This window comes from Pavona decussata, unplaced genomic scaffold (genome assembly GCF_977016875.1).
Source record: "Pavona decussata unplaced genomic scaffold, jaPavDecu1.1 SCAFFOLD_218, whole genome shotgun sequence".
NCBI lineage: Eukaryota > Metazoa > Cnidaria > Anthozoa > Scleractinia > Agariciidae > Pavona > Pavona decussata.
In genome coordinates this window covers 65,001-88,778 of record NW_028145623.1, presented here as the reverse complement: position 1 = coordinate 88,778, position 23,778 = coordinate 65,001, and the positions used below count along the sequence as shown (strand labels likewise).

The 23,778-nt window shown below is 40.4% G+C and overlaps 2 protein-coding genes across 2 annotated transcripts in view; one reads left to right on the top strand and one right to left on the bottom strand.

Moving 5' to 3' along the window:
- Positions 1 to 211: 211 nt before the first annotated feature.
- LOC146459560 (uncharacterized) overlaps positions 212 to 23,778 on the bottom strand; it is a 28,219-nt gene continuing 4,652 nt past the window's right edge. Inside the window, exon 2 of the mRNA XM_085089243.1 lies at positions 212 to 1,688. Coding sequence (XP_084945369.1) covers positions 1,199 to 1,534 — 336 coding nt within the window. The 5' untranslated portion in view covers positions 1,535 to 1,688 and the 3' untranslated portion in view covers positions 212 to 1,198. The remainder of the gene's footprint in view (positions 1,689 to 23,778) is intronic.
- Positions 9,971 to 23,778, top strand: part of LOC146459559 (lymphocyte antigen 6E-like) — a 19,000-nt gene continuing 5,192 nt past the window's right edge. The window contains exon 1 of the mRNA XM_085089242.1: positions 9,971 to 10,111. Coding sequence (XP_084945368.1) covers positions 10,066 to 10,111 — 46 coding nt within the window. The 5' untranslated portion in view covers positions 9,971 to 10,065. The remainder of the gene's footprint in view (positions 10,112 to 23,778) is intronic.

Below are 23,778 nucleotides of genomic sequence, written 5' to 3'. Positions count from 1 at the left end.
TATTATTCTATCGGAAGGCGGAAATCAGTCACGTCAGAGCACCGAGGATTTGATCGTCGGCCTCTTGATCTTTGCCACTCGGCACAAAATATTTTGAAGGGCCACTTTGTAGCATACTGCGTAACTTCGGAATACAATTATCTAAATGAGAGTTTTCCTGCTGTGCACTTTTTGGTTAGCGAATTCGCGTTTTGGAATCATTTAGCTTAAAGTTATCAATCTCAACGAGAGCAAAATAACAACCACGTTTTCATGCTCAATAAAATATGCTTTCACAACTTTCATTCCCTTCAAAAATACTTATTTCATTTCAATTAATGTGTCATGTCACTTATCTTAGGAGGCGGAGTGGCACAGCGGTTTAAGGGAGGCGGACTCGGAATCCCGATGTCCCGGGTTCAAGCCCCGTCCTCGGCCATGCTTGTATGTAGCCAGCTAGTTTGCCTAGGCTTCCTGCCATTTGGGATTGAAATCTGTTATGTTTAATTTGGATTATTTTGTTTCCCGTTATTTTTGAGTGAAGTGCCTGTAAATAAGCTTTGGGTAGCTAAGTGCATTTCCGCTATAAACAAAGCATTTAACATTTGACATTTTTATCTAAATCCCTGCGGGATGACCTTTTGAGGCCGTCCGATAAACTCGCAGTTCGTGATTTATCAGGTCTAAAACCTAAAACACCCGGTTGTGCGTCGTGTTTTAAACTTGATAGAGCACTCCTGCTAATAGTATTAAACTCTACATACAGATGTAAATATATACTCGACCAGTTAAACAGAATCTAACTTTGGCCGCGGCTTAAGATAATCAGTGGGCCTCCAAATCTTTTAATAAGTGGTTTATTTTAAGTATAGATAAATAGTTTTCTAGTTTTGGAATCAAGCCTTCTTATTACCATCAGTAGCAGCCAATGTTTAGATATGATTGTTGGCAAAATTGAAAATGGCTTAGAACATGGTTTTGTTAAACACCGTCTAAACTGTCTTTTAATAACTGACCCACCATGTTTATTTTTATTTTTTTCTCGCTTTTGTTTAACATTGGTAGCTACACCCAACTACTATCCGGGGAGCTATGTAAGTTCACCTAACCTTTCAGGGCCTGCAGGGACAATTCTTCTGAAATGCAACGCTCTTGACTTTACGACTAAACACTGTAAAGGTTTTAGCATCTATAGCTGTCAGTAGTTGTATATCCAGGGTTACTCCACTCGTAGAGATACTAGATATTCCCACGAACAGTTTCCAATGTCGATGTCTTCTAATTCAGCCAACAACCGCTTAAGTTCATCAACTCTGAATAAACCGGATTCATTAATCCCTGCCAAGTTGACCTGGACTGCATTCATCTTGTTCTGTAGTTCAAGGTACAAAGCTATTTTGCTGCCATCTGCCACTCCTGTAGTCACCAGCATGCGCAAGTGTGGAAGAGCATCGTGAGGCGTTCGGGAAACTCTACTTGGGACATCAAGCATATAATCCTCGATTCTCTTAATTTCATTCAATGCTTGGCTATAGCAATCACCATCGAATTCCATTGTTTCCCATTTTCGATTCAAGGAAGAATAATGGTCGATTCGAACAAATGCTTTAATTTCAGATCCTTCGTGAATGCTTTCTAGTTTTGCGGAAATTGAAAAGAAGAGAATCCTTGCTTTAACTTCCACTTCATTCTCTGTCCTCTCGTCATTCCTGTCAGGAGACAAATTAAACAAATTTGATATTTGAATACTCGCTGTACGACATGAAAGAGCCTTTTTTGTTTCTTTTAGAAAGCATTCCCGATTGTTTAACTTAAGGACCTTCAGATATGAGTGGGAGTACAAGATAACCAGTCCCATCCCAGCACTCTCGCTCTTTTCCTTTCTTCATCAGCAGATATGGAGAATCTAGAAACAAGATTGGAGTAACAATATATTATCTTAACCATGCAAACTAGGTTTGAAAAGTTGTACTCGTGCTCAATCTCGTGCTCGTAGTCAAATCTGAAGGTCCCTATTATAACTGGAAGGAAGGCGCACGAGGCACCATCAATCGAGCGCAAGCCTTTGTGTCCTTGTTACAACAGGCGTCGCTAGATGTCTGGTTATTTCCCTATGGACTGGTCCCCCTCTACTGCTCCAATCAATCAATTAATCAATCAATCAATCAATCAATCAATCAATCAATCAATCAATCCATCCATCCATCCATCCATCCATCCATCCATCCATCAATCAATCAATCAATCAATCAATCAACCAATCAATCAATCAATCAATCTTTATTTATACACCACTGGTAATTTAAGGATGAACTTATGCTTGTGAGATCGATATAGTTAACTTTTATTACTTACAATAACTTCAAATACTTAAAGGTGAAATCTACATACACTAAATGACAATTATACATATAACTCCTATATCAGCAGATTTCCTGCGACAAGAATGGTTATTGTTGAAGGGTAGCTAGAGCTGAGGATTCATGAACATGGTTGTAGCTCATTTTCATAAATAACAGTATCGGTTTTTGTCCTGGAATGCCCAGCCTGAAATTTTCACACCCTTGAAAATATTTAAATCTAGGATGATATCCATTCATTTTAGTGTCTACTAAATACTGGGAGGAAAACTGGCACTTAGCACCATCAGAATGGAATGTTATTCAATCTTCTGTTTCATGATTATCTCGTGTAGAAATAGGCCTTTTTACGATGACGTAATTTATTACAACTACCACAATTCCTCAGTTTCCAATTTTTTATTTGAAGTAAAATACCGTCAACGCAGAAATCGCCTATTGTTGTGTCATTGGCAGTTCTAAGAATATTTTGAACATACTGTTACCAGGAGTGAATATTATGACGTGTATCAATTGTATATATTTGTACCGTTAGGCTAAGAAAGAATGGAAGGTCTATACGAGAGCCTGCAATCTCAGTTACAAAAAATTTAACCTTTCTTAGTAATCATTTATGGTTTCTGTACTCAGCTATCACTGAAAAAAGCAGCATTTCTCAGCTGATAGTTGCATGTTGGCCAGTTGCAGGCTTCCAGTTTAAAGGACATTGCCCGAGGGGGTTCTGGCTATATTTTTGTCAAAACCCAAAAACATATGACCAAAGTACCTTCACTCAAATACGAAACTGCGATAAAAAGCACTATAATTTGGCCATTGCCTTGAAACGTTGTGGATAAAATCCTAACAGGTATGAAAATGTGCTGATGTAAGACCGTTTGTCTTCGACATTCGAAAACGTTTCACTTGATACGTAGTCATTTTTGCGTGACAGCAGCTTATTTCAAAGAATTTGTCTTAGTATATTTAGCATCCTTTATCTTGGCCGTATCAAGGAGCCCGTTCTTCGAAAAATCTCGCTGATTTACCGGGCCGAATATGATTACACAAACTTCACCTAAACACATTTCTTTCCAAAAATTCTGCCGTACGTCATACCTTATACTGTCTATTAGGTCAGCCGCGAGAGGATTGGAGCGGGGGCGCCTCAATCCTCTCGCGGCTGACCTAAATAGATAGCTTGCTCGCAGCTCGCATGCTACATACCTAAAGCCAAGGACAAACAGTCGTAACATCTTGCGGCATTGTTGTTGCAGGTTGTTGAAACATGTTGGTTTGGGACCTGATTAAACAAACGCAACTTGAGAATGATGTGCTGTTGTAGAGCGTGTGGCACGCGTGTGAGTGGTGCGTGATGCGAGATTGTCTATACCGTGAAGAATGCCGGGAGGAACGAGGACGAGCCATGTGCTCATGGCTGATGTAATCGGACAGTACGCAGTTTGTACTTGTAATAAAACGTCGTTTACAGTTTAAGCTTGTGGAGTGTGTAACATTGGCGACCCTGCCAGGACTGCTGGGAGCTTTGTCTACGTTGAACCGTCTAGCATCGTTAATTTTGCAGCTTAACCGGCGATAAATGGACCGTGTTTCACCTCTGGCCTGGGAAGTTGTACAAAACATGAAGCGGTGCTCTATTTACCGGAGAGAAATTTTGACTGTGTGTCAGTGGTTGGTGAGTAACAAGTTTTAATTTGATAGACTATGGAGACTCTTGAGGCTCTTCTAATCAATTTGCAAGTGGCGTTTTGTGGCTTGAGCGAAGAAAAATTGAAAGATGTTTGTAGTAAAGTAAACATAACTTTGGCGCCGGGAAGTAAAGGAGGACTGGCTCCAGTTGTTCATAGGCCGGATAACTTTATCCTGTGGATAAGTCACTATCCGACAGTTTCAATCTGTGCAAAGATTTCAGTATTTCCTCTTGTACAAGCGAATATGCACACTCTAACCACAGCAAAGTTTGGAAGTGTACGAAAACCTTGGACACACTTAACGTGAAGTTTATTTTAGACCCTGTATAGTGCCTTATCCAGCGGATAAAGTTATCCGGCCTTTGAACAACTGGGGCCTGGTGTTTATTCAAGCACTAAATAATTATCTCGAGACCGAAGAACTGGACGAAACAAAACTCAAGGAATTGGCGTTGTATGTAGGCATGAAGGAGAAGACGACAGAATCCAAGGTGAAAACAGAATCAGTCGAGCATTCCGAAGGAAGCGGGTCAAAAACGGAACAACAACCAGTCCTATCGATTTCTAAGATAAAGAGAGACTTCAAAATTTCAGGCCAAATTGGTGACATCTCGCAGAAAGATCGCCTAAGTTTCTCCTCGCTGGCACATCAGATTGAACACGGGTTAAGAAATGATTACAAAGAGGATGAAATCAAAGAATCCGTAATAAAGGCCATAAACCCTACCCATAAAGTCTGAGGAGCTATTTAGAGGGAAAGTCGGATTTGACGCTTGCAAAAATGAGGCGAATCTTGCGTTCTCACTATCAAGAGAGAACAGCAACAGAACTATATCACCAGCTTAGTTAAACCGTTCAAAAAGCTACTGAAAAGCCTCAAGAGTTTCTTATCCACCTACTGGATTTGAAACAGAAGGTGTTGTTTGCATCACTCTGGGGACTCGGATGAGCTGACCGTACCAGTGATAGTGGGACAACAGGAACAGGAGTTACCCATTATTGGATTCAATGTGATAGAGGAGATTTTGAAGAAACACAATGGAGACCCCGTAGTTGTTCCTGAATATATAATTCGACAATCTTTCCCCTCAGTTCACTATTCCAAATTGGGGACATTTGTCAATATTGTTCGCACAAGGACTCAAGATGCTGGCACGTCTGTAGTCAGGGTTTGCAAGAAAGATGTTATGGTTCCAAAGGGACAGTCAGTTAGAGTTAAGTGTCGTGTCCACCCCGGGCCTGTTGTAGAAGAATTGCCGATAATATTTGAGCCAAAGGAAGAAGGCGATCTCCCGGAGGGACTTTAATTATCTGAGGAACTGAGTAAGATAGCTCCGGACACATCCAGCCAGGTTACAATCTTAGTACATAACAACATCGATAAGGACATCCTGCTGAAACGAAGAACCGAACTAGGTCAGATTCAAATGGTTAAGTCAGTGTTACCTATTCCGAAGCTGCCAGACCAGGAGCACGTCCAGGAAAGAGAGTCAGTTGATGTTTCCCCATCAGAGCAACAAGCACAGGAATTGTGGGACCCGCCGGTTGGCCTTAGCCATTTGGAAGAAGAACAGCAATCCATTGTTTGCCAAATGTTACGGGAAGAGGCTGATGCATTTGCCAGAGACGAAAATGAAGTTGGGTGCATTGATAATTTGGAATTGGAAATCAATCTAGATGATGACCAGCCCGTGCGAAAGAACTATGTGTCCATTCCAAAACCTATTTGCGGAGTATATAGAAGACTTGATCAATCGCAACTGGATCAGCAAGTCCCACTCGGCATATTCTTCCCCCATGGTTTGTGTTCGGAAGAAGGATGGTAGTTTACGATTATGTATTGACTATCGAGAACTTAACAGAAAAAACTTACCCTGAGCGCCAGCCAATCCCACGGATACAGGATATTCTGAATGGGCTGGGGGGTAATAAGGGGCTTACTGTTCTCGACCAAGGGAAGGCATATCATCAGGGCTTTGTTGCGGAAAAAGCCGACCTTTTACCGCATTCGTCACCCCTTGGGGGCTATATCAATGGAACAGGATCCCATTTGGTTTATTGAATGCCCCCGCAGCCTTTCAAGGATGCATGGAGGAATGCTTGCGCGGATTACGTGACGATATCTGTATTCCATACCTCGATGATATTCTAGTTTATAGCCGAACATTTGAAGATCATGTCAGAGATGTTCAGCGAGTACTGCGTAGACTTCAGGAACATGGGATTAAATTAAAACCATCCAAGTGCAATTTCTTCCAGCAAAGGGTCAGATATTTAGGTAGGATCGTGTCAGCTGATGGTTACTCTTTGGACCCGGAGGATACGAAAGCAGTTGAGAAGTTGAAAAGTTAGAAACCAAACACTGTGGGGGACATCCGCAAGTTACTCGGATTCCTGGGGTACTACAGATAGTACATTCCAGATTTCTCACGCATCGCTAAACCCCTCTATGACCTTATGGCCGTATCGCAGAGTGCTAATCAAGGTGGTAAATCTAATGCTACAGCCGGGGGAAAACAACAGCTACCAAATAACCACAGGATCAAGTGGTCAGACGATCACCAGGAGAGATTAAACTTGCTAGTTGACTGTGTAACAAGACCACCAGTGATGGCTTTTCCCGATTTTTCCAAACCATTTGTACTGCATACGGATGTCTCTCATGAAGGCCTTGGTGCCGTGTTATACTAGGAGCAGGACAGGAAGTTGAAAGTTATCGGTTACGCATCAAGGACCCTAACCCCAGCAGAGAAAAACTATCACTTGCATGTGGGAAAACTGGAGTTTTTGGCTCTAAAATGGGCTGTGACTGAAAACTTTCGAGATTATTTATATTATGCTCCATCATTTGACGTCTATACAGATAATAACCCTTTAACGTACATATTAACTTCCGCGAAACTGTCTGCTGTTGGACATCGATGGGTGGCAGAGCTAGCTGACTTCAATGTTTGCCTGCGATATAGACCTGGGAAAACTAACCTTGACGCAGATATACTATCTCGCCGACCGATAGACCCCCGTGAGTACATGGATAGCTGTACTGCTGGAATGGACAAGGAAGCAATTGATGCAACGATACAGGGACTAACACGCCAGAGAGTGGAAGGGATTCCGTCGTTAACTTTAGTCTCTGCGAATATTAGTATTACAGACCAAGAGCCCATTGTCAGCGACTTAACTCTTACACAATTGGCACCGGGAGAAATTCAGCGAGCCCAGCGGGAAGACTCAGTCATTTCACAAATCATGCAATTCAAACAATAAGGATATCCCCCTAAGTTGACAGGCGGCAGGACCAGGGACAATGAGACGTTTTGTTATATAAGAGAATCGAATAATCTTCACATTTCAGCAGACGGAACTCTGTGGCGCGAAACTAAGAATCGACAACAGTTAGTTCTTCTATTAAAGTTCAGACAACTTGTTTACCGGGAGCTACACACTGAGATGGGTCACCTGGGTGTTGACCGAGTGGTGGATTTAGCTAGGTCCAGGTTTTACTGGCCCCGCATGCAGCAGGGCATCACTTATTTCATTACAAACAAGTGCAGCTGCATTCGGCACAAGAAACCAAGTACATCAGTTAGGGCGACTATGGAAAGTATCACCACTACAGCACCCTTTGAAATGGTGTCGATCGATTTTCTTCTCCTGGAAAAGAACCAAAGAAGATTTGAGTATATTTTACTCGTAGTTGATCACTTCACAAAGTATGCTCAGGCTTACCCTACTCGAAACAAGAGAGCACGTACTGTAGCTGAAAAACTTTTCAATGACTACATTCCGAGGTTTGGGTTTCCAGCTCGCCTCCATAGCGACCAGGACGGAGAATTTGAAAATCAGCTCCTGCGTCAATTAAAAAAGTTAACTGGTGTCTCCAAGTCTCGCACAACGCCGTACCACCCCCAAGGAAATGGACAAGTGGAAAGGATGAATCGCACGTTGTTGTCAATGCTCAGGACCCTTCCCGAATTGAAGAAGCGCAAATGGGACGAATCACCTAACAAGATGATTCATGCATATAACTGCACCAAACATGAGGTTACTGGATTCGCCCTATATTATCTTCTGTTTGGTCGTAATCCAAGACTACCCATCGATCTTATATTTAACTTGAATCAGGACAATAATGGTCGAGTTGACTGTAATTCCTATGTGCGCAAGTGGCGGGAAGACATGGACGAAGCATATCAGATTGCTCAGAAGATTGCAAAGAAGGCTGCTAGACGTAGCAAAGATTACTATGACAGGAGAGTGTCAGGCGGAGTGTTTCAACCCGGGGACCGAGTGCTGGTTAGAAATTTAGCCGAACGGGGCGGCCCTGGAAAATTGAGATCACACTGGGAAGAGACCATCCACGTCGTTGCTGAAAGATTGGGAGGGGATAGTCCGGTTTACAGAATCAAGCCAGAGAATGGGCGTGGTCGCGCGAGGGTGCTCCACAGGAACTTACTTTTGCCTTGTGTTGCGCTGGAACTTGGAAGCCCAGTAGTTGAACTTGATCATCAGGCCAGGAGAGCCATCACGAGCTCCGCATTGCCACCAAAGACAAGTGATGAGCTGTCCTCAGAGGACGAGAGTGACGACCTAACAGAAACCAGATTAGTGGGATGTTCACAAGAGACGGGATCATCAAATTCATCATGCTCGGAGCCAAATGAGCCCCTAAATCAGGCCGAAATTGTTCCAACTACAGAAGTCGACCTCCGCATCGGCAGTGAAAATAGGCCAGTTGACGAGAAATTTTCGGATCTTGATATAAGCACCGAGGAGAGCTTGTCAACCCGACCACAACGTCAGTGTAGGCCACCGCAGATCTTCACATACAACTCCCTAGGAAACCCGGAGTACCAGCGTGTCAATCCATTAGTTAACTACGTTCAGATGCCGTGGACATCACCACCAGCTTTACCTGTTCCCTATCATGGACCTTTCTACTATGGGACCTGGCTACAGGTGCCTTATTTACCACTTTCCTATTGCTGACTATTCCGGGAAAACCAGTTGCGTCATCCAGGACCCAAGGTTGAGGATCATGGATAAGAGAGATGTTGTATGATTTCTTCGTATGAGAGGACTATGTAACATTGACCTTAAATCTCAGTTTAGTTTGTCATTTTTTTTCTAGCGTGTCGTTCGTCCATTTGTTTTGGAGGGGGAGTGTGTAGAGCTTGTGACACGCGTGTGAGTGGTGCGTGACGCGAGATTGTCTATACCGTGAAGAATGCCGGGAAGAACGAGGATGAATCATGTGCTCATGGCTGATGTAATCGCACAGTACGCAGTTTGTACTTGTAATTAAACGTCGTTTACAGTTTAAGCTTGTGGAGAGTGTAACACTGTTCATTTTCTTACCAGTCTTAAAATATACCAGTCACGCTCATTCCAAACGCAACATGTTGCGAGTTTATAATGGCTTCCCACGCAGTGGGTTTTAAGAGGGGTCATGTTACTACACCCTGAAAAGGACTGCGTAAGAACCCTGCATGTTTGTGCGTTTCAGTGACGGCTGAGAAAGAAATCATTTGAATTCAACCTCCCCTAGAATTGTTGGAGTCCATGATATAAACTTATTAGATGCTTTTCCCTGTTTAGTTTTAGGTTTTTCCTTTCCTGACAAGCACTGTTTAACATTTGCTGAAGGTAAAAAACAGATGCAACATTTTTTTAATCAGCTGTGTGAAGAGCTTGAAATTCCCAGAAACCGATTCTTCCAGTAAAATCTTCCACGCATGACAAACAGTTTCTTGAACTCTAAAAAAGGAATTACGTCATTTTCTCAGAAACATCTCTTTTCTAGGAATATGGAGCCGCAACCAACGGCAAAACAATAACTTGTCATCGCTCAAAACCTGATTGGCGGAAACTTGTCATCGAAATTAAATGCCATTATGTGATTGGTTCTCCAAGAATACGTTCAATACATATGCATATCCTATCCCTCAAATCGCCCTCTTTATTCTTTGTCCTCGGTGCGGGATATTTTAGAAATTAACGAGCAGACTGCCTGAGTTGGTTATCAAGTTTTTTTGAAGATGAAATCACTATTCGTTCTCGCTTTTCTTCTTTGCTTCTTTGTCGGTAAGTTATTTTCCCATTCCGATACCTGTAACTTGTTAATTAGGGTTCGCTGTAATAATTAGTTAGCATGCAGCTTCAGGACTGACTTCGTTTCAAAGTAAACTTACCAAGGCAGGCGCAGAGCGCGTGTTTGTCAAATGTTTAATAGGCACGTTTAACACGTTTTATGTTACATTTTTACAATTATTATTGAAGCTTGAAATTCCCAGAAACCGATTCTTCCAGTAAAATCTTCCACGCATGACAAACAGTTTCTTGAACTCTAAGAAAGGAATTACGCCATTTGAACTGACAAAACGAGACAAAACGAGATAAAGAAAACTTTGATGCGTTTAATACACCAGGCAACCTTGAAATATTGCGGCGGCGCTGCGTCAATTGGTCTGAAAAAGGACGCTGTTGTACTATTCGAAACGATCTGACTAAAGAAGCGCAATATTTCGCCTGTGGAAACTACTAATACATTTGTGTAAAGTTTGAAATGCGTACAATAAAGAAAATTTGGCTACCATGTAATGTTTCCACGCGTGCAATTTGGCCGCTCGGATAACAATAAAATTTTTGTTTCAAAATTTATTACTTTGTAAATATTCCTCGTTCAGAAATATTTATAGTCTCATAATAAACGTTACAAGAAAAGAAATAAAGGAAAAAATGTTTGGTTATGGTTCGAAATATTTGAACGTTTTAAAATTAATAAAATTAAGGCGTACTGTTTACAAATATCAGCGCTGCGAATGAATTACACAAGTCGAGTACAAAATGTTCAAAACAATTAATAACTCTAGGAATATTTCCCCTAAAGAAATAATTCTTGTCTCTAACTAAAATTTAAGAAAAGAATGCAGGAAATTAATGTTCGTTTGTGGCCCGAAATATTTCAGTGAGCGCTTAAAATTAAAGCGTGTTACAAAACTTATGCGCTGTGAATTGCGAACGAATTACACAAGTCCAGCACAAAATGTCCAAAACAATTCATAACTCTGTGAATATTTTTTCTCTTACAGAAATAATTCTAGTCTCTAAGTAAACGTTAACAAACGAAGAATACAGGAAAAATAATGTTCGGTTGTGGCCCGAAATATTTCAGTGAGCGCTTCAATTTAAAATTAGAGCGTGTTTACAAAACTTAGGCCTAGGGCAAACGTCGAATCTAAGTCGCGTCGAATTTATTAAAAATAGGTTCGACAAAGAGTCGACTTAATTCCAGTGTGGTAGCAAACGTCGAACCTGCGTAGACCCTAATTCACAAGTTGCACTTCGTGAAACACGGGAATAAGCACGTGTCCCCGTGCTATTAGGGACCTTACGAAAATACCACGGCTACAGCGACGACAACACCACAACACAAAAGGCTTAATGAGCAAAAACAATCGCTCTGCACGTGCGTTTTACATTTTGGCACATTTCTTTGTCGTCCTCTGCAAAACAACAACGTGAAATGACCAAATTCAAGGTTTTGTGGAGAACGTGAACCCACGGGAGTGAATTTTTCATTCTCTTCCTTAACTTGAACGGTACTCCTACCAATTTGGTTCCTAGGTAGTTTGTCGTTTGTGTACAAGCTGAATGAGTTAAAATAATCGCGAAGTAGCACAAATGAAATAAAGTTATACTTTCAAATAACGTTTTTGTTGGCGTCACCGTCTTGCATTCGTAAGGTCCCTATTCACTCGATGCGCGGCTAGTTATTGCTAGGACTTGCTAGCGAAATGCCGAAATACAGTGCTCGTCGGGATTTTCTTTGGCAATTAATTGCGAAAAATAGAAAGAGAAGACTCAAACACTGAGCATTTATTGCAAATAGGCAATTCGCATTTCAATCATTTGTTCATGAAACATTAAAAATACATTTCCATCACGCTGCGCGATGTCAGCAATGACTTTCGATAGCTCGCCATTTCTGGTCGCGAAATTGTATTTGTACAGCGCATGCTCGTTAGGGGGGGGGGGGGGGGGAATAGCGTTTGGCAGATGGGGGAGTCGGTATTTTTGTGACGTTTGCGCAGTCCATCACATTTGAACAATTATTTTGTAATTTGCATGATTTATGAATTGAGTTCAGCTCGTGTTTAGAACGGCGTTTGCTGTAACGCCGAACCACTGTCGCATTGTCTTGGCAAGTCGAACTTATGCTGGAGTCGAACCAATTAATTTGAGTCGAGCTTAATTGCGGCAAACGTCGCACCATTCATGCGCCTATTTCAAAATTAATAGGTTCGACGAATTAAGTTCGACTAAGATTCGACGTTTGCCCCAGGCCTAATGCGCTGCGAATTGCGAATGAATTAAAGAAGTCCAATACAAAATGTTCAAAACAATTCATAACTCTGTGAATATTTCTCTTACAGAAATAATTATAGTCTCTTAGTAAACGTTAACAAACGGAGAATAGAAGAAAAAAAAATAATGTTTGGTTGTGGTCCGAAATATTTCCGTGAGCGCTTAAAATTAGAGCGTGTTTACAAAACTTATGCGCTGCGAATTGCGAATGAATTAGAAAAGGCCAACACAAAATGTTCAAAACAACACATAACTCTGTGAATATTTCTCGTACAGAAATAATTCAAGTCTATAAGAAACGTTAACAAAAGGAGAATACAGGAAAAATAATATTCGGTTGTGGCCCAAAATATTTCAGTGAGCGCTTTAATTTAAAATTAGAGCGTCTTTACAAAACTTATGCGCTGCGAATTGCGAATGAATTACACAAGCCCAACACAAAATGTTCAAAACAATTCATAACTCTGTGAATATTTCTCTTACAGAAATAATTCTAGTCTCTAAGTAAACATTAGCAAACGGAGGATACAGGAACAATAATGTTTGGTTGTGGTCCGAAATATTTCAGTGAGCGCTCAAAATTAGAGCGTGTTTACAAAACTTATGCGCTGCGAATTGCGAATGAATTAGAAAAGTCCAACACAAAATGTTCAAAACAACACATAACTCTGTGAATATTTCTCGTACAGAAATAATTCAAGTCTATAAGAAACGTTAACAAAAGGAGAATACAGGAACAATAATGTTTGGTTGTGGTCCGAAATATTTCAGTGAGCGCTTAAAATTAGAGCTTGTTTACAGAACTCATGCGCTGCGAGTTGCGAATGAATTAGAGAAGTCCAACACAAAATGTTCAAAACAATTCATAACTCTGTGAATATTTCTCTTACAGAAATAATTCAAGTCTATAAGTAAACGTTAACAAAAGGAGAATACAGGAAAAATAATGGTTAGTTGTGGTCCGAAATATTTAAACGTTTACTGCGTGTTTACAAGTGTGCCCTGTGAATGAATTACACAAGTCCAACACCAAACATAACTCTGTGAATGGCTCTGTGCATGTGCAAAATTACTTTACCCACGAATATTTGTCGTATGGCAATGATTTAAGTATTTGTGTATAATTCATAACGAGCCAGAGGTTCTTAGCAACGAAAATAAGACTTCGGCACCCCTTGGAGATACCAGGCAATTTGCCTGGTTTCTCCACGGGACGTCAAACAACTCGGAGCATTCCAATGTAATAGAATCCGTTCTGGCATTACTTCTGTTTCGCTTGCGGCGTTAATTTTAACGCGAAAGTGTTATAATCCTTGCGCCTAAAAAATATTTTTTGCGAGCTTTTAATTAAATTTCTTTCGTTGATATGACGTGTCTGCAAACGGATCCCACGTTACATGTTTTGCTGCAGTCTGCTGGAAAGCGATGAAATTTAAACCGGGGCACCCAACAGTTTAGTAATGGAATCTTTTCGCAGAATTGAGATTAAAATGTAATGAAAAACGGAATCGTGACTTAAATCGTTCGCCACACAGGAATAGAAGAAGGCAAATATGTCGTTAACACTGGGAACTGTGAACAACTTAGAGATCCTTGGAAAAACGGAAATTTTTTCAGCAAAGGAATATAATCGTTCCGATTAGTCGGCTCATTCATATGCGCACTGCAAATTATCGGCCTGAGCTTTTTTTTTTTCTCAGATCTGTTCGATTTATAAATTCTGTTGCTCTTTGACAGATTTCATTTTTAGCAAGGTTTACAGTATACAAGCAGTTCCATTGCGATAAAGTTTTATAAACCGGGTCGATTTTCGTCCACTTATTCACTTTCTTATGTGATAAATCGTTATGCGTAAATCAACTCAGGCTAAATCGGCCAAACAAAATTCGGCCCAATAAATCGGTACGCGTGTGTTAACCTTGGGCTCACACAAGTACTAGAAAAGGCTACCAAAAGAAAATAAGCTAAAATATACGGTTGAAATAAGTTGCCTAGACGTTATACTCACTAAATTTTCTAATACCCCGTTCCTTAGAGGAAGTTTTGTTTTCTGTGGTAATCGTACAAAATGTTGAGCCTCGATGTCTTTCACGTCTTCTTTATCGTGTTAATGCACGTGGTGGACCCAGACATTGAATTCGCGCCTGTTTGTACTCCAATATTTATGCTTAAATAAAAATAAAGGATTTTTATCCCGCGCGCATTGGATATTTAACAATTAGATTATGAGCTCGAGATTTCTATCGCGTGATAGTTGATGAGGGCGAAGCCCGAATCAACTATCACGCATAGAAATCGAGAGCGAATAATCTAATTGTTTTAGTATAAATCTACTAGTCGTTCAAAACTAAACAAGTAAATTATCTATTTCCTCATCGCAGACACTTCGAAAACGCGAAGAAGCGGGCGCCATTTTGTTGAAAATCGCTACTCACTATCTATCACAGAATAGATAGCGAGTAGCGTAGCCAATCAGAGAACGGCATTCGTGATAGAACACTAGTAGATTTATACTAAGAGATGATAGATAGTTGGCTATAGTCATCTCACATCTAACAAGCGCAAGTGGATAATTGCTTTATTAAAAACAATTAAGAAATATTGCTAGATCTTACTGATTTCAATGTCTAAGAATAACCAGCCGACAATTTATGGTCGTCATTTCTTGCATATGTTATGGCCACTAGGCCAATCAAATCACTCGAATTGCATTATACAATAATTCAGTTTTTAATTAGAAATAATATGAAAACTGACAAAAAGGTCTGTCTAATGTAAAGTACCCAAATTCGGGGTGAGGTGCATTTCTGGACATTTGAGGTACTCAGGGACAAGCAAAAGAAATACATAAAAGTAAGTTTAAATCGTTTATTAATAGCTAGAGATGGGGACATAAAATAAGACCACCAGTTAACCCGTTTAGAGACTAAATAATCCTTCAGCCATCGCTTGTGGAGTGGGTTTTATTGTTTAGGGTCTTAGCACTGGAGACCCCTACTTGAATTCAAAACGATGGTAACAGACAAGAACAGCCCGTTGTAAACAACGAGTACTCTCCATAAACGGCAAGCGTTTTCTCGGGTGTTACTCCCTTTACATGAATTTGCTTCTTGTTCTGAGTGGCTCATCGTAATGCTGCGTCTGTTTTCGGCTTTGGTTTTCGTTTTACGACACTCAACTGCCAACCTCGACCCAAGGGGCTTCTCGGCCTTTCAATACGGGTGGGGGACAGCGGCGGGAGAACTCATGTATACAGGCTTTAAAATCAAAGTGTTCGAACATCAGTTAAATCACAACCTCTTTAAGTTTGAAAAGCGGGTTTCACATCGAAAAAAAAGGGAAAAGAAGAGGGTTGAAGGAGTTTTACATTTCAATTTCAAGAATCATTTGATTTTTTCTATCCGTGAAACTACCAATTTATAGTCCGTTTGCTTTGCAGGAAAAGAAATAAAATAAAGTGCGATCTTTGTCTGATGTAAGTTGCGGTTAATACGATATAGGCCAAAAAGGATATACGCTGTAAATGAAACAAACTTAAGCGCAAGCTGCCAGACCGAGTGTACATGTGTGTATGTAGCGACCATAAAAGCCATTTTTCGATATTTTTAACCGATTGCAGAAGGACTATTCATAATATTCTTTATTGTAATTTCATTTTCTTTAGTGTTGAGTTAATTTTTCTTAGACTGGCTAAAATCGTCTGCGTCTGTACTACGGTTAAAATGTATACTCAGGTGCCAGAAAATGCGTGCATGTGAACGTGATTTAGTGCGTATGAGCCGAAAGGATGCAGAAGAGTACTATTAATCTCATTAAATTTCCCTTGCATTTCTTTAATTATTATTATAAATTATTTTATTCACCTGCATCTACACAGCATCCATTTCCGCGAAAAATGTTTTGATTTACAGCTAACGCTATTTTCTACACCCTGTATTTTTACTGTCTATCCATGCCGATGTCCCTACGTCATATGACGTCTGTCGGGCTCCCTATTCAGGAACCAAAGCTTAAGTGTTGCAAACGAGGTGTGAGGGAAAATAGTGAGTGTTCGTATGTTGTTGTCGGTCTTTGTGTTTTATTTGCAATGTCATCGGCTAAAGAGAGCTTGTCTAACACAAAAAGTCGACAATTGCCTGCTGAGACGAAACTGGAGTCACGTGTTGCTTATCTAAGCCATCCGAGAACAATCGAGAGAAGACTTTGTCAAGTGGTGAACAAAAAAGGCGGCGAATTTGAACGTTTTCTAAGTTCACTTTAATATCGCGTTTCGGGCAATCGCATTTTTTTTCTTCGCGAAACGTCTTTGAAACGACCCTTCCGCCCTCTTTGGATGAGTATCTCTTTCTGTTCACCAAGTTCAAAGGAATCTATTTCTGGATAACGTTCTTGGATAATACGCCTCTGTGACTCGTAGGGATATAATCCAGTGCGAATTAAGTTTACCGTTTGAAATGAATATTCCCCTTACTGGTAGTAATGTAGATGTTATTTGTTGGAAATTTATATATCGGTTAGTCTTTTAAATAGCTTAACGTTCACTTTTAAAATATAGAAAGTCAACGATTGTGATATTCTCAGGTTCCCTGGTCCCCCCCTTGCTTACTTGATAGTGCAAGGGTATTATCCTGAGACTGAAGTCTAACCGCCGGTGTGATTTGTGGCGGACTCCCCAAGGGTTGGTTACCCCAGCTCGCCTTTTTTTCCCAGACAAATCACAACCTTAAGTCGACTTCAGTCTTTTCAGGGGGTATCATTGGGTGACCACCCCAACTCATTGTTGCCAGGATACTACACACTTCTTGACAAACGGTTTGTGAGACTGGGACGTCACACAATAAAGGAGACAATAGCAGAGAGTTGCTTGATAGTTCAGTGACAGAGCATTTATGAAGCTGGAACTACACACGGTAATGACGACAACAGCCCTCATTCTCATTCATTGACCGGGCTTTAAATACTCCGTCACATCTATTCCATTGCACATATGCCACACATTGACATTCAAATCTAAGCAGTAGGCAGGACGTTTGTCTAATAAACCTAGTTTAATGGCCTTAGCTCCCACGAGTCTCCTGTAGCTCAGTGGTAGAGCATCCGAACTAGTAATCGGAAAATCTAAGCCGGCTTCGATTCTTGATAGGAGAACAAGGAATTTCTATTTCCGACATTTCCTGTGACACTCCTGAATAATACATAATTCTCATGCAATACGTTGCTTCATAGTTTAAAGATAATGCTCAACACCTGTCTCAACATTTAAACTGCTTAGAAACACAGTTGAACTGCTGCCTTATTATTCAAAACAGAGACAAAATTTGACAAGACATAGACAATGCCAGAAAGTCCTATTTGGGTGAACCAGAAAGAATATACAACATTAATTTTATGGGAGACTTTCAAAGACATCTCAAAACACTGTAAATGTTGCATACCCGGAAAGCACACATCAAGGCCATTGCATCTACTCGGCTGAACCAAATGGGGTATACAGTAATAGCCTAGATTTCCACAAGCCATAGAACAATAACAATAATTATTGATTCTGATCAAGTTCACTACCCTGCAACCAGTTTACATAGACCTTAGCTTGGTGAACTAGAAAAAGGTCACACTTACTTAATCTCTCATTCTCAACATCTGCAGGGTCAATTTAATCACGTTTCATATCCCAGAAGCACTCAGGCAAGCATAAATGCCAGGACTTCTACCTGGGTGAACCAGATGGGATATACAACCCTGGCCTAGATTATCATCTTTCTCAAAAACTCGTTAACATTGCATATCCCAGAAGCACTCAGGCACATATCAATGCCAGGACTTCTACCTGGGTGAACCAAAAAAGGATATACAACAATTACCTACATTGACATGTGCGACTCGAAATAATAACTTTCATGTTGCATATCCCAGAAGCACTCCGGCACATATCAATGCCAGGACTTCTACCTGGGTGAACCAAAAAGGATATACAACAATTACCTACATTGACATGTGCGACTCAAAATAATAATTTTCATGTTGCATATCCCAGAAGCACTCAGGCAAATATCAATGTCAGGACTTCTATCTGGGTGAACCAAAAGGATATACAACAATTACCTACATTGACATGTGCGACTCGAAATAATAATTTTCATGTTGCATATCCCAGAAGCACTCAGACACATATCAATGCCAGGACTTCTATCTGGGTGAACCAAAAAGGATATACAACAATTACCTACATTGACATGTGCGACTCGAAATAATAATTTTCAATTTGCATATCCCAGAAGTGCTCAGGCACATATCAATGCCAGGACTTCTATCTGGGTGAACCAAAAAGGATATACAACAATTACCTACATTGACATGTGCGACTCAAAATAATAATTTTCATGTTGCATATCCCAGAAGCGCTCAGGCACATATCAATGCCAGGACTTCTATCTGGGTGAACCAAAAAGGATATACAACAATTACCTACATTGACATGTGCGACTCAAAATAATAATTTTCATGTTGCATATCCCAGAAGCGCTCAGGCACATATCAATGCCAGGACTTCTATCTGGGTGAACCAAAAAGGATATACAACAATTACCTACATTGACATGTGCGACTCGAAATAATAATTTTCATGTTGCATATCCCAGAAGCACTCAGGCAAATATCAATGTCAGGACTTCTATCTGGGTGAACCAAAAGGATATACAACAATTACCTACATTGACATGTGCGACTCGAAATAATAATTTTCATGTTGCATATCCCAGAAGCACTCAGACACATATCAATGCCAGGACTTCTATCTGGGTGAACCAAAAAGGATATACAACAATTACCTACATTGACATGTGCGACTCGAAATAATAATTTTCAATTTGCATATCCCAGAAGCGCTCAGGCACATATCAATGCCAGGACTTCTATCTGGGTGAACCAAAAAGGATATACAACAATTACCTACATTGACATGTGCGACTCCAAATAATAATTTTCATGTTGCATATCCCAGAAGCGCTCAGGCACATATCAATGCCAGGACTTCTATCTGGGTGAACCAAAAAGGATATACAACAATTACCTACATTGACATGTGCGACTCAAAATAATAATTTTCATGTTGCATGTCCCAGAAGCGCTCAGGCACATAACAATGCCAGGACTTCTATCTGGGTGAACCAAAAAGGATATACAACAATTACCTACATTGACATGTGCGACTCGAAATAATAATTTTCATGCTGCATATCCCAGAAGCACTCAGGCACATATCAATGCCAGGACTTCTATCTGGGTGAACCAAAAGGATATACAACAATTACCTAAATTGACATATGCGACTCGAAATAATAATTTTCATCTTGGATAAACTGTGAATGGCATGCCCTTTAAACAGGAAACTATCATCAGTTCATATTACTCTCACCTGTTTTCTTTGCAATTGGCAATTGCAATTGGATAGACACTTTTGCAGCTTTCACTAGATGCATGGTGAACATTCACTGGTACAATGCCAATCATGACTTGTTGCCTGCCTGTGGTGGGGAACAGCATGTGAATACATTACTAATGCATTGGGATTTAAGTTATTTAAGTTATTAAAATGCTCAAAGCCAGGGTTTTCAATAGCATCCGACGCCCGACGCAAGTCACCGGCTACTTTTAGCGTTTGTGCCGGGTACTTTTTGTCTCCAAAGTATGAATTTATGTCAGTAACGTAGCTGATTACGGACGTGGATATTTTTGCCCAGATTTTAATTCCAATTGGTATAATAATTGTTATATCTGAGTGATATTTTGAAGAAAACTCTTGTTTATAATTCAGTTTACAATGACCTCCAAACAAACACTTTTTTGCCCTTAAAATGCACCAGATTGAGAATGCATCTCTGGGTATGCAAAATTTAACTATTTGCTGTGACCCCCCCCAGCAGGAGGGGGTTTCCCCCTCCCACACCCTTCCCCCGTGCAGCTTTCGCCGCATGGCACCGCTAACGCGGTGCAATTGTCCTCCGGCTACTTTCACATTTCCTCCTGGTACTTTTTTTCATTTTGAAAACCCTGGAAAGCCGTTACATTTTTGCAAGAATGGTGTGTAAAATGATAGTTTAGAGAAACCCTTCTTTTGCACAAGAAGTACCCATTCCATGCCAATTACTAGAAAAAGGACATAAGCATAATACCATAAGAGATAACTGAGAAAATTTTAAATAACATTTAAATCCCTGCAACAAGAAAACTTCACACCTACCAAAGAAAAGTCTTCCGTCAAGTTTAAGGTTGACTTCCAGGGTGTTTTGGTGGGGTTGATGTAACCTTGTCTCCCTCGCAGCCCAGGCAACAGCAGCAGACAGGCTGACTTGAAAGCCACGAGGAGCACCTTCTGGCAGGGGTCTGATGCCCATTGCATTTCTTACTATCCCAAAAACCATTTTCCTCACAGCCTTGATTTGATTTTTGTTTAGCAGGATTGGGGCATCAGTGTTGTAATCTTAATAAATAACCAAACTAAACATTAACTGTGAAATCAATAACAATACCAGAAAGAATTCCAAAATTATTGATTTTTTGTGGTGAGCTTTTTATCATATCCAATAATTTTTAAATATCGAAAAAAAAAATCGAAATTTACAGCCTACAATTATTGTACTGTAGGCTGTAAATTCGGAGTAATTTGAAAATCTGAAAATGTAAATTTAAAATAATTTTAAATATAATGCCCAGTCCCGATTAAGTTGACAAGCTGTAATTTTACTACACCGTATTTATTCTTTTGTAATGTAATAACGCAATTCACTTTATGCACGACGTTCTTTTTATAATAAAATGCTCTTATTAATTAGTTTGAGCTGCACTGATTTCACCTAAAATCTCCAAAAGGGAGGCACATGTTTCAGTTGACAATTGCACGTACTGAATATTCATGCTTCTTCTCATTTTGCACCAATTAATAACTATTCTACTCTGCATGTAAACAAGATTAAGGTGGCTGAAGTCAAGCCCATGTACTGAGCAGAACACATACTGTAAGGTCTCACTTGACTGGCTTCAGACACCAGCCAGTCAAATCAGTAGCAGCTGCTGCCATGGGCATATAACAGAAATTATAATCCATTAAAGATATTAGCACTTCAGTGCTACACTGTAAATTCAAGGGTAAATAAAGTTTATTGATTGATTGATTTAAATATTTCCGCTCGCCCGCGATTGGTCTAAACGCCTCATGTGACCAAATATACCCCAGCTAAAACTGGGAAATATCCGATGATATTCCCCAAGTGATATTCCCCAATTTCAAAAACTTCAAGGCACATTTTGTTTACAATCACAATTAATGTCAAGATGGGGGAACGGTTTGCTTTTGTGACGGAAAGAGAGATAAACCTGCTGGTCGATACAGCAGTATCAGAAAACAAAATACGCTCTAAAGGTTTTTAACGGTAAACTGTTCTTAAACGAAATGTTCAAATACTCAAGCTCGTTGCTTCATGTTGCGAAAAATATTTGAAGGATAGTACATGTAACCACAATAGCCTCCATTTGGCTTTAAAAATATGCTTAGATATTTGTCCTTGGACATTATCTGCTCCTAGAAGCTCACAGCTTCACTCTCGGGAAAACTGTCCACTTCTCAGAACAGATAATGTCTGCGGACAAATATCTGAGCATATTCCGCGCGAAATGGAGGCTATTGTTGATTTATCTTCACTGTGGGGTACAGTGCAACTAGCCCATTAATATTGCTAATTTCCACCATAAGCTTTCATAGGCAAATCGTACAATTACAAAGAATAACTTACAAGCAAAAATTTTATTTAATTTTAAAATTAACGGTTTTACTTTATCCTGGCTCATTTTATAAGACAGTTTAAACCCCACAATAATTAATTACAGTACCCTTGATCGAAACCCTGCGGAATATGCAGATCATGAAATTATTTTCCTTCTTTCATCCCTAAGGGATGGGACAGAAAAGACTCATTGGACCAGTCACTAATTCTTAATATCAACAGATCATTATAATGAGTGTCAAGACTCAACCCTGTGAACCCCTCCCTCACTTTCTCTTTAAGAAAAAAAAAGTAAAATACGTTTTACAAAGCAAGAATATATACCTATTCTAGCACAATAAAAAGATAAAGGTAATCACTTACCCCAGTTCGGCCCAGCCTAGTCAGGCTCAATAGCGTTTGCCAACCTTGGTCCGGGATTCTGGACTGCAGTTTAAAATACAGTAAGGTCCAGTCAGGGACACGAAGTGACTGGAAAAAATCAGGAGCACTGTCCCCAAGCATGACCTCAAATGCTTGCTTTGGACCACTTTTTTCGACCAATTTTTCCGCTAAGTCGCTTAACATTTTAGCCACTTCGGGATTGTGGACCTGACCAGCGATTGCTGATGCAAGCGGCAGCTGGTACTTTTCGCGAACATCGCTGATCAAGGTCCACACTACATCGTCCGGAAATTCCTCTGATTTTGCTTTTGCACTCGTTGAGGGCGGTGAGCAGTCGGTTTGCGCTTCGTCTCGAAGGGTTTTCAACTGCTCGACTGCTTCGTCCAGACTGGCTTTAAGCTTGATATTTTCCTCAACGACGTTACCAATATTAAGCTCAAGCTTAATTTCGTTTCGCTGCATGGGTGGTTCTGGTTCAACCACTACTGGCTCACGTGGACTTGGTTGCTTTTCTGTTCCGATCTCGATAGCGTTCACGGCTTCAACGAAGCGTAGCTAACACGTTCACTCGGTTTCACAGTTTTCTTCAGAACTGCGCACAAAATGCCGAATAACGAGGCAACGGGAACGACTTCTCCTCTGAAAGCTCTCTGTCTCAAGTCCCCGCCATTTTGGATATCGGAGATCTTCACAGAGGCGAATTCTGTTGGAAAACTCGCTACCAAAGGGCACCTGGCCATAAATTTGGTCGGCTGACCGCCACATACCAGAGAATTCATTAAATACCACGGTCTTACCGGGTCGCTAGCTAGATGCAGTCGACGAATGTCGAAAGCCTCAGCGAAAGCCTCCATGTCCTTGAAGACGGAGCGCGAAAATGATCTTGACTAGAATTACATGAAATCTAACCTCCTAAAATGTCAAAAAAGGCAAATCCCACCCCCAAAATGATCAGGCCGTCTCAATGGGAGATTGTACGAAAAGCCATGCGGCGATAAATTAGTTGCGAAAACTCTGTTGGAGTCCCAAACCGCAAACGTAGTATGATGATGGGTTCAGAGCAGGAGTATGACGTCACTCCTTAGCAACCGGCTAGAGCACATTTTTCAACTTCCGGTTATCTCTGGCTCGTGATGTAAAGTATGTTGAATATAGAGAATTACCGACAGTTGCCTGCAAAAATGCATTTTATTTCTATACAACTTGCGAGTTGCTTACTCA